This window comes from Cricetulus griseus, assembly GCF_003668045.3.
Source record: "Cricetulus griseus strain 17A/GY chromosome 1 unlocalized genomic scaffold, alternate assembly CriGri-PICRH-1.0 chr1_0, whole genome shotgun sequence".
In the NCBI taxonomy this organism is placed as follows: Eukaryota; Metazoa; Chordata; class Mammalia; order Rodentia; family Cricetidae; genus Cricetulus; species Cricetulus griseus.
Window position 1 is genome coordinate 154,392,807 of NW_023276806.1, and position 14,276 is coordinate 154,407,082.

General features: G+C 42.3%; 1 protein-coding gene across 2 annotated transcripts in view; it reads left to right on the top strand.

Moving 5' to 3' along the window:
- Gnptab (N-acetylglucosamine-1-phosphate transferase subunits alpha and beta) overlaps positions 1-14,276 on the top strand; it is a 72,260-nt gene that overhangs the window by 11,195 nt on the left and 46,789 nt on the right. For both annotated transcript variants that reach the window (XM_027392564.2, XM_027392565.2), the window contains exons 2-4: positions 3,868-3,953; positions 12,789-12,908; positions 13,401-13,442. In XM_027392564.2, coding sequence (XP_027248365.1) covers positions 3,868-3,953; positions 12,789-12,908; positions 13,401-13,442 — 248 coding nt within the window. The remainder of the gene's footprint in view (positions 1-3,867; positions 3,954-12,788; positions 12,909-13,400; positions 13,443-14,276) is intronic.

Genomic DNA, 14,276 nt, shown 5'->3' on the forward strand with positions numbered 1-14,276 from the left:
GAGAGACTGGCTTTCTTAGCTGATGCTTGTCAGCTGTTCCCCAGAGACAGCAGAAAAGCTCACAAGGATTGCCCTGTGTGCTGTACTGTGTTAATGGGATAGCAGAGGGGCAAGTACTTTATTAATATGTCTTGCACTTTTATAATTGCTATATAGACATCTCTAGTTCCTTCTAGAGTATAACAACCCAGTGCTTGTAATAGAGGATGTATATTCACAGTATGCCTTTTTAAGTTTCTCCAGTCTTGGGACAGTTTGTTCCAATCTTGTGGTGCAAATGACAGTATCTTTAGCAGGTGATTTGTCAGCTTGTGGGTGATTCATACATGCAGCACATTAAACAGGAAGAAAGGATCTTAGAGACAACCTACAGACTGTCTCTGTATCCTGTGATCAGATGGAAAGCCATATGATTTAAAAACAAAAAGAGAGATAGAAAGCAGGTTGAAAAAGCCATGAGGAGCAAGCTCATAAGCAACACTCCTCCATGGCCCCTGCATCAGCTCCTATCTCCAGGTTCCTGCCCTGCTTGAGTTCCTGTCTTGAGTTCCTTTGATGAAGAACTGTAGCCTCATTTTCTCATTAAATTTTAAATTAGATTTTTGTTGTGTGTGTTGTGTGTATACATGCATGCGTGTGGAGATCGGAGGACAATTTGCAGAAGTCAGTTCCCTATTTCATCTGAGAATTTTAGCCACTGTAAGGACAGGATAAACACACACTTTTTATTTAATTGTGGCTATTTATGGCTATCTCAGGGAAATAGTTCTGGGTCACTGCTGTGTTAGGTAAACACCAGTTTCAGAACTGGTGAATGGCTGCATTCATAAGTGTGTATTTTACAAGCCAACTGCTGGTAAGTGAGGGAGCAGCCTGGGCAAAGCCAGAGCCAGGTGACACAAGCTCAGCCCTATGGCCAAGAAGGGGGCGGTGTGTGGCATCTGCCTCACAGTTGCCATCCTGTTACAGGGATTCAATAAGGTGCAGACTGCCGTTTTTTGTAAAAATGGACCAGCAACTGATTATGAAAATAGACTCCTAGAAGTAGGAAACATGAGAGGTAGGGAGTTGGCTCAGTCAGTGAGGTACCACTTTGCAAGCCTGAGAACCTGAGTTCTTGTTGTTAGCACCCACATTAAAAGTGAGGGCAGAAGCATGGTTCTCCATCTAGCAGAATCGGTGAGCTCCAGGCTTAATGAGAGACTACCTCAAAGAGTTAAGACAGCGCAACCTAGGAGGGAGATATCCCATGTTGGTATACCTCCACACACATTCACACAGATGTGCACACACACAGACACACACACACACACATTTTAACCTGATATTACAAGCCTTCTAATGTTATTTATACTTTAAAAACTAGTAACATTGTATGGTGTGTCAAAGATCACTTTTATAAATAGTATTGTAGTTCATCATTTACCAACAAATCACCCTGATGGCAGAGAAAAGCAAATACTCTGAGGAAACTGGTTTAGAGCAGTGGTTCTCAACTTTCCTGATGCTGCAACACTTTAATACAGTTCCTCATGCTGTGGTGACCCCCAACCATAAAACTATTTCGTTGCTGCTTCATACCTATGATTTTGCTACTGTAATAAATTGTAAATATCTGATATATAGGATATCTGATATGTGACCCCAAAGGGGTGGCAACCCACAGGTTGAGAACTTCTAGTTTAGACAGTGGTGTCTGGAGGAAAAGCTTCGTGACAAATCTAGCATTTCATCTGTAGAAAGTGACATTAATTTCCATATAAATTTTTTTAGAACAGATCCAAATCTTTTTTTTTTAAGATTTTAATTTTCTTTTATGTGAATTGTGTTTTGTTTGCATTCATGCCTGTGTGAGGTTGCTGGATCCCTTGGAACTGGAGTTAACAGTCCAGACAGTTGTGAACTGCCATGTGAGTGCTGGAAGTTGAACCTGGGTGCTCTGGAAGAGCAGTCAGTGCTTTTAACTGCTAAGTCATGTCTCCAGTCCCTCCACATAGACTTTTGATTTGCATTAGTGCATATAATGCTCTAAGTATCTTGCCATTACAAGAATGAAGGTTCCGGAAGCTATGCTCTGTTTAATGAGATATCTAACATGCCTGGCTAGCACAGGAGAAAAGGCAAACAAGGACAACAAAGCTGGGGCTGTAGGTGTAGCTCAACATTTAAGAGTACAGGCTACTCTTCCAGAGGACCAAGGTTCGATTCTCAGCTGCATGTGGCAGCTCACAACTGTCTGTAACTCCAGCCCCAAGGAATCTGATGCCCTTTTCTGGCCATCACAGGCACTACATGTGTGGTGTTCACATACCATGCAGGCAAAAGAAATGATTTTAAAGATAAAAACAACAAGGCTGACAGTCAGGCATGGAGTACTACAGACAGTGGGTGCTAATTTCCAAGTCATCAGTCAGGATGCAAATTACTTGGAGCAGAGACGGGAGGGAGCACTTGGATTGGACTGAGGGATAAGGAACTGTTTTACTCACATGTCAGAGCACTGTGACGCTGGTTGTTCTGGTGTGAGCAGGCACATGAGGGAACATGAAGCCTATCTGCTGAACTTGGCCTTCCTTGGTGAGGTTATGCACCCTCTCTTCCTGCTGCAGCTTCTGGGCAACCCCCTAGCCAACAACAATTTTCCTAGCTTTTTTTTTTTTTTGTGACTTGTTTTTCAAAAATGACTAGTGTTGTTCCATGCCAGACTACACAGAGATAGAGATGGAGAATGATGGCTATGTTTTACTCAATAAATTGATATTCATACAGTCTCTTCTGTTGAAAATTAGCACACCTGTATTTTACAATGCAGTTGACATTTTATAGCTACAGGTTTGGTTCTGTGTAATATCAAAGATGGAGGATAGTTTTGTACATGTCTAACTTTATTTCTAAGTATCAAATATATTACTGTTAATCATAGTCACAAACCTGTACCATAAGTCTCAGAATTTACTCCTCCTTGCAGAACTCTGTGCCCTTCAGGCAACATCTCTTTACAACCAATTTTCAGAATGAAAGTTGACTGCAATGCCAACTGCACCACTGAGGACAGAATGCCAACCCCTCCTAGGAAAAACAAAACAAAACAAAACAAAACACCAAGAAAGGCTTCTCTGAGGAAGCAAGGTTTGCAGTGTTAATGAGTGGAGTCTTTCTGAAGCACAGTCAGAGAGCAAAGGAAGTGGAAGCCCCGGGTACAGGCTCTGAGAAGAACCCTCCTCAGACTTGCCGTGGGGCATAGGCTGCCGTGCAGTTCTCCTGCGCTTCTGTTAACCCATCCATGGCAGGCAAGTCATAGTTAGGGCCCTGCTTCCTAGCCTGGCTTCTATTCTCTCCTGGTATCTACCCATGCTCTCTGAAAAAGTCAACTGCACAGATGCCCTCAAACAACGTGCCCCAAATGCACTCTTCCAATTAGCTGACTTTGTCCCTTTCCCATCTTCCCTCAAGACCCCATTCAAACATCACCTCCCTTTAAATGTTTTGTATTCCCAGACCTCATCCCAAGGCCAGTGAGATCCTAAGTCCTCTCAGATGTTTAAGCCACAATTGTAGCTCATTTACTGGTCTGAGCAGGGTATCTGATGTGGGGCAGCATGGAGTGGGCAGGCGCTCTGGACAGCTCAACAACCTGCTTCTTTTATTTATTTTATTAATTTATTTTTTACATTATAGTCCTAGTTCCTGCTTCCTCCTCTTCCCCTGCTCCCCCCCAACTCCCACCCCTCAGACAGGGGAAGAACTCCCCAAGGAAGTCTACTAAGTCTGCTTCTTTAGCGGTTGTTTATGAACTGAAATGAACTTTTGTATTGAATTGTTAGTTTTTGATGCACACAAAGTATTGGTATTTTTCTTTTTTTCTAGGTGGTTCTGGAATGGAGCCGGGATCAATACCATGTTTTGTTTGATTCCTACAGAGACAATATCGCTGGGAAATCCTTTCAGAATCGGTGAGTTATTTTGTAGTGTCTCTGTTATTTGAATTTAAAGAATAAGCCATGAATTCCTTCATGTTTTAAATATGGTGGTTGTTTAAAGAGATCTGCCCTTGCCTGGTGGTGGTGGCACACACCTTTAATCCTAGCACTTGGGAGGCAGAGGCAGGTGGATCTCTGAGTTCAAGAACAGACTGGTCTACAAGAGCTACTTCCAAGACAGCCTCCAAAGCCACAGGGAAACCCTGTCTCGAAAAACAAAAAACAAAACAAAACAAAAAAAGAGCGATCTGCTCAGGCTGTTTATGTCAACATAAAACATGTCTCTCATCTCCAAGGGAATAAGAAATAATTTACTTTTGAGGCAAATATATGTGGCCAGGAGCATGGATTTGAATTGTGCCAAGTAATATGTCATGAAGTTTTAATAGTTATGTAGCAAAAGAAAATCATAAATTTGTTTTCTAAACACATTGATGGCAGCTTCTGGAAAGTGGGTTGCAGCAAATTGGGATTTCTGCTATAGGTTCAGATGATGGCATTCCTAGCTTTGGGATTGGTGGAAGCTAGTGGTCTGTTAATACATTTTCAGTGTCTCTCACTTAGTGGTGGCAAGGCTTTTAGCTCAGACACAGAGATGAGCACTGAATAGCTATTGAGGATATTAAAAATAGCCCAAGAGGCTGGGTAGTGGCGGCACATGCCTTTAATTCCAGCACCTGGAAGGCAGAGGCAGGTGTATCTTGGCCAGCCTAGTCTACAGAGCAAGTTCCAGGACAGCCAGGACTGTTCACAAAAAAACCCTGTCTAGAAAAAACCAGAAGAAGAAGAAGAAAAAAAAGAGACTCTGAATCTGCAACATTCTAACTCTTTACCAGATGGTTCTAAGCCTTCAATTATCCTTGTAGACCCTTTAATAGAGGTGTGACCTTGTTCTGGGAACCTCAGTTCACACAGAAATGGCTTCATATATTTCAGCATATATATACCCACCTGGAGAAAGCATCTAGTTCATCCTATTTTGTAGGTGAAAATTCTTGATCTCCAAGAAGTAATCTTGCCTTACAGGGTTGAATAGACTGATTTGTTTTCTCTCTAGTTCTGTGAGGCACAGAAACGTTCATCTACCACAGGAAACCAGGTCACCACTACACACGTGGGTGCTGGCCAGCTTAACAGCACTCTGTCCACCAAGGCACACCCATAGTAACTGCCAGGGCTGGACCCTGCACTTTTGATTATCACATCCTGTTGCCTTTGAGATACCAGATTTCTTCTGTGTAGGTGAAGCTTCCTAAAATGCCACATTTAATTGTTTGTTTGTTTACCTGCTTATTTATTTATTTTTGATTTTTCAAGACAGAGTTTCTCTGTGTAACAGTCCCGGTTGTCCTGGAACTCGATCTGTAGACCAGGCTGGCCTCGAACTCACAGAGATCCTCCTACCTCTTCTCCCAACTGCTGGGAATAGAGGGGTACACCACCACTGCCCAGCTGTTGTCTTTATTCTTACTCTTAGAAAATTTCTTTTTCATAAGCCAGGCCTCAGAATAGAAGCAATATCCCCTCCCCCAATATCCTATGTCCCTTCTTACAGATAAAATGAATCACATAGATCCTTATTTTTTTTTGTCTAGAAAACTATTATTTAAAATTTTATTTTATTTTTAATTGTGTATTTGTATGTGGCTATGTGCAATTGCATGTGAGTGTCCATGGAGGCCAGAAGAGGGCATCAGATTCTCCCAAACTGGAGTATCAGGTGGTTGTGAGCTGCCTGAAATGGGCTGTAGGAACCAAACCCAGTTCTTCTGCAAGGTAACTGCTGAGCCAACTCTCCAGCCCCAATAAAACATTGTGACCACAATGTATGTCTGTGTTGGAAATGATTCAGGCAAGCAGTGTGTGTGTGTGTGTGTATTTGTGTGTGTGTGTGTGTGTGTGCGCGCGCGCGTGCGCGCGTGCACACTTTTCTTTCTTTTTTATTTTTTTGGAGCTTGCAGATTTGGCCTGGCTGCCTGGCAGGTGAATGCCAAGGTTACTCACCAGGGACTCTCCTGTCTCCACCTCCTTCTGAGATAACAAGAGTGCATATTGCTACAGCTCAATATTTACATAGATGCTGGGGCTCTGAACTCAGCTCCTGGTGACTGAGCTGTCACTGCTCTAGCTCAAGCCTTCACTTTTTGCTTTGGTCTGCAGTGTTCACTAATTGTCAATGGCATCCCTTTCACAAAGATTGACTCTCTGATTTACCCTGTTCTAGACATGGAGATGTGTGATCTGTGTTAACAGTGATTAGGGGAGACAGCTTGTAATCAAAGTAAGGAGGGACAGCCATCCTCCTAGTTTTCAAAGCAGCAGTTTTCAGACACAGGCTCCCCAAGACCTCAGGGATTCAGTGAAACACAATCTAAGACCTCAGGTGTTCAGTGAATGTAAGATCTTTTTATAACAAATGCTTGATCTTATACTGTTTAAAAGCTATGAATTAGTGAATGGTATAAAAACAATAGTGTGTGGAATTGCTCACACCCTAAAATTTTATCATTGCATTTCGTGAAGGGAACAAAACAGGATGTTCTGTTTATCAATGCTCTAGGTGAAGCAGTGACAGTTGTTAACTTATTATGTTGATCCATGAGTATATATCTTTTTAATACCCTAGATCAGTGTTTCTCAACCCTTTGGGGGGTCACATCAGATAGCCTGCCTATCAGATATTTACATTACAATTCATGACACTAGCAACATTACAGTTATGAAGTAGCAATGAAAGTAGTTTTAGTGCTGGGGTCACCACAGCAGGAGGGACTGTACTAAAGGGTGAAAGCATTAGGAAGGTTGAGAACCACTGTTCTAAATGATGCTCATATGAGCAACATGGTGATTGCTTAAGTAAAAGTTGTTGGGCATTGAGTCACAAGTTCAACTAGCCATCTTTTCCCCTCCTCTTTATTCTTTCTTTCACATCTGGCATCTCCGTCCCACTCACTTCCCCGTTCTTTCGTATCCACCCTCAGCCCTTGCACCCCCCAGTAAAATAAAAATAAAGTTTAAGAGAAAGAAGGAAAAAAATCAGTCTTGTCATGGCAGCTGTAGTGTGACACAGTGAGTTACACTGTAGGCCCTTTATCCATACATCTTTACTTGCAAGTGTTCATTGCAGAAAGTCATTGGAAAGTCTTTGGTCTGGTTTGAAGCCTCTGGTTTCTGTTACACTAGCAATCCTGGGCCCTTACTGGGGGACTCCTCTTGATTATCCTGCTGTTGCCCTGTGTGGTGGAGATCCTGCAGCTTTGGGTCTGCAGGACCCATCCCTTCAAGTGTTCCAGCAGATCGCAGATGGGATTGATCTTGGAGTAGGCCAACTCATAACCTTGGTTCTGGGCCTGGGTAGTTGCAGGGTTGGTCAGCCTGCCAGCTCTCCCTTGTCCCCACCACCAAGGTGAGCTCTCCTGCATCCACCTGGCAAGTTCACTCTTTGTAGTGACAAGCAAGGGGCAAGGCCATCAAGGAGCATCTTTTTCATGGCAACTCTTGTAACTTGATAGGACAAACAACAGTTGTAATTCCTCAGACTTATTTATTTACATATGTATGTATGTATTTATGTCAGTGAACAAGGTGGTCTTGTCATTTCAAGGAAAGCAAGTAACAGTATTTGTTTGTAATTCTAATATTTGACTTTTCAGGTGTATAGACCTTGCTTCCGGTGTGCTGACAGTGCTTCACGTGCATTTGTGATTAGGTTTGGCCTAGTCTCCCAAGTGCCATTGTTACATAAGAGGATTAATAGAATGCACCAGCATTTGACAGATTCTCGAGGCTGTTTAAGCTGTTGTTTTCCATGTGCAATGTTACAGAATCTTGCTTTAATAATTGAGCTGTTCAAAGTGCAAGTATAATGTACAAGCCCTAGAAGTTCCTGTGTTTTCAGATCCTACTGAAGCTAATCCTGAAGTGGCTATGACTGATTTTGTTTTGTAGTGTCAGAGAAGAATATAAACTATTGTCTGAAAAAGCTATTAAAAGAGCCCCCCCCCCCACTATGTCTATGTGAATGAAAGTTTCTCCAAAAACCTTTCAGATTGAAAACAGAAGCTGTAAGATGAGCCTAGCAGAGATTTTCAGAAATTACAATAATGCTTCTCTCTATTTTGTTGTTGTTGCCTAGAAAATAGTTACTGGGCTTCAGAGATGGGTCTGCTGGGAAAGTGCAATAAATAAGTACAAGAACCCAGAACGACCCCAGCACCTAGGTCAAGTAGCCAGTCGCACACCTGTGAATCCCAGCGATGGGGAGACGGGGATGAGCACATATAGTCCTGGCTGGCCTGGAACTTGCTATGTAGACCAGGCTAGCCTCAAACACAAAGAGATCTGCCTGCCTCTACCTCTTGAGTGATTGGATTAAAGATATGCACCACCACACCCAGCTCTCTAATTTGTTTTTGTTTATTTTTAAAACAGGTCTCACTATGTAGCTCAGTCTGGCCTTGCATTCAGAATCCTGCCTCAGCCTCCCAAGTGCCGGGACTGCAGCCTAAAATCTTTGTGACTGATGTTCCTACTATTTTTAGGTTGCACTAAGTAATGTAATATTTATTGAAAGCTTCCATCATTCTGATAGTTTCTGTACAGTTTTTACTAGTGTGCTCTGAATGAAAAGCCAATCCCAGGTTCTCTGTTAGTAACAAGCACATATGTAGATCATCTGCTGCTACCTATTTCCAGGCAGCCGTTTACTCGAGGACTCTGTTTCATCATGGTAAAACATGGGTGTTACATTGTGTGTAAATCCTATTTTAGTTCTGTGGTTTTTGTTCTGTCGTCCTCCCCCTCCCCCACCAGTAAGGTTCTGCTCAATGATTTTAAAAGTTACTTTAAATAGTGGTTTAAATAAAAATTGTATCACATTTTCCTCACCATCACTTCTGTTCTGAGTCCAGGCTTCCTTCTCATCTGGAAACCAAGAGTGTGGTGGAGTGGTTAGAACCAAGGGCTCAGACTCATTACTACCATGCCTGACAGAAAGACAGCTGACTCATGAGCATGAACTGGTCCTGTGATCTCTTTCAGGTCATTTAATTTAACCCATGAGTTAAGCTGGGCATGTGATAGCAGGCTCATTTGAGGAGCCAATGTGTAAGTCACTTAGGAACTTAAGTTGTTTTCCTCAGCTGAATATTTGCCTAGATCCCCTGATCTTATTAAAACCCACCAAGAATGAAAATTTCAGAATATGCATCCAGTCTTCCATCCTTTCCCACCTTTTCTTTGGAAAATATTGAATCAAGCAGGTTTCTTCTTATTATTATTATTTTACATTGTTAGGGTATAAATGCTTGTCACACAAGCTTGATGATATGAGTTTAGCTGCTCGGTATCCATGTAAGAATCATATATAGTATTGATTCTGTAATCCCAGTACACCTCTAAATGGAAATGGGAGACAGAGATAGGAGAATCAGATCATGGCCCAGCTAGCCTGGAGTACACAGTCACAGAAAGACAGATCCTGTCTTAAACTCTGTGAGTCAGTGAAAATTGACTCCTGTCCTCCATACATACCCTCACTGCCACAGAGAAACAAGCATCCATGCAAAACACACACACACACACACACACACACACACACACACACCCCAAAGAATTTTAGTCTGAATAAAGACCATCTGGGAGGTTGGGAGTTAGAGTGACTTTGAATAATTTGGATGTGGGTATACTGAGTCCAATCTTAATGGAAAACACACATATATGCTGAAGACATTTGAAGACATTGTAGTTATTGGGGCTGGAGAGGTGGCTCAGTGGTTAAGAGCACCGATTGCTCTTCCGGAAGACTGGGGGTTGATTTCCAGCACCCAAATGCCAGCACACAATTGTCTATAACTTCAATTTCACGGGATCCAACACCCTTTTCTGACCTCTGCTGGCATCAGGCACATAGAGGGTACATAGACATACATGCAGGCAAAACAGCCATACACATAATAAATAATAATAATAATAATAATAATAATAATAATAATTTTAGTCAAATTATTTATCTAACTGGTATATATTAACCCACTCATACAAGGCACTATTTTGGACCTAGGCAAATAGTGGTGAACATTAATTCGTTAATTAATATTCATTAATCTTATGTGTAGGACTGGCAATGTAGTGGGAGGCATCTGTTGGTCTGTCCTTGGGATTCTGATAGGGTATGCCCTCAGCTGCAGCCACTAAGCACCAACTGTGCACATTCACTACATTGCCTTTTAAAATGGCCCATCCTACCTCCCATGCCACAAAAACCACCCAGCTTCTTCCTTCCTTCCTTCCTTCCTTCCTTCCTCCCTTCCTTCCTTCCTTCCTTTCTCTTTCTCTGCCTCTCTTTCCTCTTTCCCACTGCTCCTGTCCTGGAGGCCTGTCTACCCCCTCCCCTTACCCCTTTTTATGGTCCCTTTCCCTAATAAAAAAAACCCCTCCACTTGAACTCTGCCACATAGCATCTTTCTCTCCAGCCACTTTTAAAAAATTACAATGGGGGAAGATGAAGTACAGCTGTTGAAGCCAGCCATTCTCAAAGTGTAGCCTCCAGATTGGCGGTGTCGGCATTAGCTGAGAACATCTTAGCAAAGAGCCTTCTGAGGTTCCACTTCAGATCCGTGCATTTAGAAACTCCATTTAAAAGTCTTCCATGTAGCTGCCAGCTACTGTTTGAGAACCATTGAAAGACATGTGCAGGGAAAACATAGAGGGGAAGCTTTTGAATATTGTTGTAGTGGGGAGAGAGCCTGGAAATGGAGGAGAGAAAATAAATGACTAATGAAGCAGAGCACAAGATTCATAGTTCTGCTTCTGCCCCAGGTGCCATCTATCTCATGAAAGATACACATGCCTAAGTAAACAGTTGTTGATAGCACAGTGTACTAAGAATCCCTTCAAAGTGGGCAGTGGTGGTGCACACCTTTAGTCCCAGCACTCAGAAGGCAGAGGCAGGTGGATCTCTGTGAGTTCAAGGCCGGGTCTACAGAGTGAGTTCCAGAACAGCCAAGGTAACACAGAGATTTTAACTAGGCAAAGATGTGTTACATTTGTTTATGCTGCAAAATATTAATTTTGTTTGTGCTACATTTGCTAATTACATAAAGATGTGTTGTTTCACCTTGCCTGCCTAAAGCACCTGATCGGTCTAATAAGGAGCTAAATGACCAAAAGCGAGGGAGGAGAAAGGATAGGCACAACTGGCATGCAGAGAGAATAAAAAGGAAGAGAAATCTAGGTTCAAGAAAAGGAGAGAACAGGGAATGCCCAGGGCAAGAAGCTAGGCAGCCTCCATACAGAGAGACATGAGATGCAGTGAAAGTAAGATATATAGAACATTCTTTTGGTAGGCTAAAACCTGAACAGAAACACTAAGGCAAGGCTGGGCTCGACTTCTTTTGAGGATGATTAAAACACAAGACCAGGTTGGGGAAAAACACAGCACGTCTTCATGCCTCATTTACACCGTCGGCTTTTCTCCCAGACGGGCTCCTCTGCGCCAAGTGCTACATTACCTCAGATGCTTTGGGAAGCACATTGAAGAGGCCTCCTGGCTTCTTGGAGGATTCCTTCATAGGCAGGACATTGTAACTCATAGGAGAGGCAGCAGGTTAGTCATTTACTATGTTAGAAAGATGTCAAGGGCTGTGGACCAAAGGAAAGATGAGTACTGGACTTGAGTCCTGAGACAGAAGGCAGAGGCGGTGCTAGGGCCAGGTCTTCCTCTGGACTCTGACAACATCACTCACTGTGCTTTGCTCTTTAAGCTTCTGGTTACTGCTCTAGATTGGGCCACACTTGATTCTTCTGATCCCCCATTTGTGGAATATGAGAGTGATACATTATCTAATCTAAATGGAATCCTAAGACTACGCTCTCTACTCCTGGATAATCTTTATTCTCACTGCTTGACATTTTCTTGTAGCAAAATGTACCATAGCACAGAAATTAGTATATTAACCATTTTTAAAGTGTATGGTTGAGAGTAGCACCAAATGCATTCACGATGTCGAGTAACTGTCATCACCATCTAGAACTTTCATCACCCAGACAGAAACCCCGTGCCCAATGATCAGGCACTCTATGCTCCACTGGAACTCTAAGGCCTCTATCTCTTGATTCTCCTCCATTAATCTTTCATTTATTATTACTATTGTTGTTGTTGTGTGTGTGTATGATGGTAGGGGTGGCATGCCATGGAGCATGTGTGAAGGTCAGGGGATAACTCAAGGAGTTAGTTTCTCTACCTCCCAGGGATCAAACTTGGGTCTTAGGTTTGTGCAGCAAGCATTTTGAATTCACTGAGCCACCTAGACAGTCCCTCGAGTAATTTTTAAAAAAGAAAGATATCAACCTCTTTACAGGGTGTTTGTGAGGATCAAATAATAGGAATTTCACGAAGTTTCTAACATAATGCAGTTCATAGAGATAGTATTTGATAGACACCACTTCCCCGACAGTGGCCCCAGGAAAACACACTGTTCTGTTGAATGTGCATGCCATAATTCTATGGCATTTTCATTGATTTTCTCTGATAATGTCTAAATTTAAACTCATCATTGTTGTTTGTTTGTTTGGATTTGTTTGTTTGTTTGTTTTCTAGCCTGGGTTTCTCTGTGTGGCTGGCCATGGCTATCCTGGAACTTTGCTCAGTAAACCAGACTGGCCTTGAACTCAAAGATCCACCTGCCTCTGCCTCCCAAATGCCACTACCACTTGGCTTAAGTCTAAATTCTTAAATAGAAGTTCTGTTATAATATTTTCCCCCTGGAAAACCTACGATTAAGCTGGAGACCTTGTGGTTTGCCCTAGGCTTTGTCTGCCCATGCCAATCGATGTGGTTTACACCTGGGTAAATGGCACAGACCTTGAACTGCTGAAGGAACTACAGCAGGTCCGAGAGCAAATGGAGGAAGAGCAGAAAGCTATGAGGTAAATCAATTTAAAAAGAAGTCCAGGTATGGTTGTGAGCTCACGTAGGTATAAGTCAGAAATGGGCAAAGTGCTCACTCAGAGCTGCCTCACTGTTGCCCCTCTCTCATCTGGAAGATTTGCTAAGAATTCCCCCACTTACTTCCTTATAAATGCCACCAGTGCACTCCAGTTGCAGGATATTTGCACCACATACTGCAATGGCTTCTCTTTGTTGTGGGGTATAAGACTGCTTAAAATGACTGGCAGCTGCATGCCATGTTTTGTAAGGAAAACAACAAGATGGTATTTTGTTGGTTACAGTTGGAGATTAAGGGTCACTGATAGCATTTCATTGGTACATGATTTGCTTACATTTTCAATGGATAAGCATTGTAACACTTCCCATTGGCAACATAGTTGGAAAGGCAACATTGTAAACTCTCCCTTGTTCCCATTTGGGGCAATTACTAGCTGATGTATATGTAACAAGCTGTGTTTGCTTTTTATTAGGGAAATCCTTGGAAAGAACACAACAGAACCAACAAAGAAGAGGTAAGTGGTTTGATTTCTTCTCAGGATTAAGCTTGAAGGGCTGAACTGAAGTATCAAGGTCAGCATTGTGGGCACATACTGTTTGTTTCATATTTAAGCTACTGCTGGTATTTAGCCCCACCCCTGCTATTTTTGACACCCCAATTAAGTGCATCCACCAGAGAGAATTTGCAGTGCTAAATCGAATGACTGACTGAGCGCTCAGGTGTTTCTGTTCTAGCCAATCAGATCCTGCTTGTTTTTGGCAACCTTAGAGTACTCATTTATCTGTCTTGATGCATTGTTCTCTTGGCCTCTGCTAACTAATTATACCCTGTGTTTTGACTATAAAATTTATGCCCATCATTTATTTGTCCAATTATAATCTCTCCTTATCTTTGGAAGCTGTCAGGTTATATATACTTAAGGACCAGGAAGGAGATTTAGCCCAATGACAAGAACCAGATACATCTGTCTTGCTAGGTATAGTGGTTTCAGTCATGCTTAGCTCTAATGAGCCCTTAAAACAACTCCCATTGATGAACAGAAGCTTTGTAACTGCCTCTTTCCCACTTAGATTTAAAGGGGTTGTTTGTGGAGATTGTTTTTATTTTTTTATTTTATTTTTTTTGAAAAACGCTCTCATATAGCCCAGGCTAGCCTTCACACTCACCGCATAGCTGAGAATAACCTTGATCTCCTGCCTATTCCTCAAGTGCTGGGATCATAGGAGTGTACAGCTACACTCGACTCACAACTGTCATAGTTTATGGCCTAAGATGTCCTGCTTTTTAATTCCTATAGCGATGCATTATTTTCATGCCTCATACCTCTCAGTATATTGGGCAGGCATAT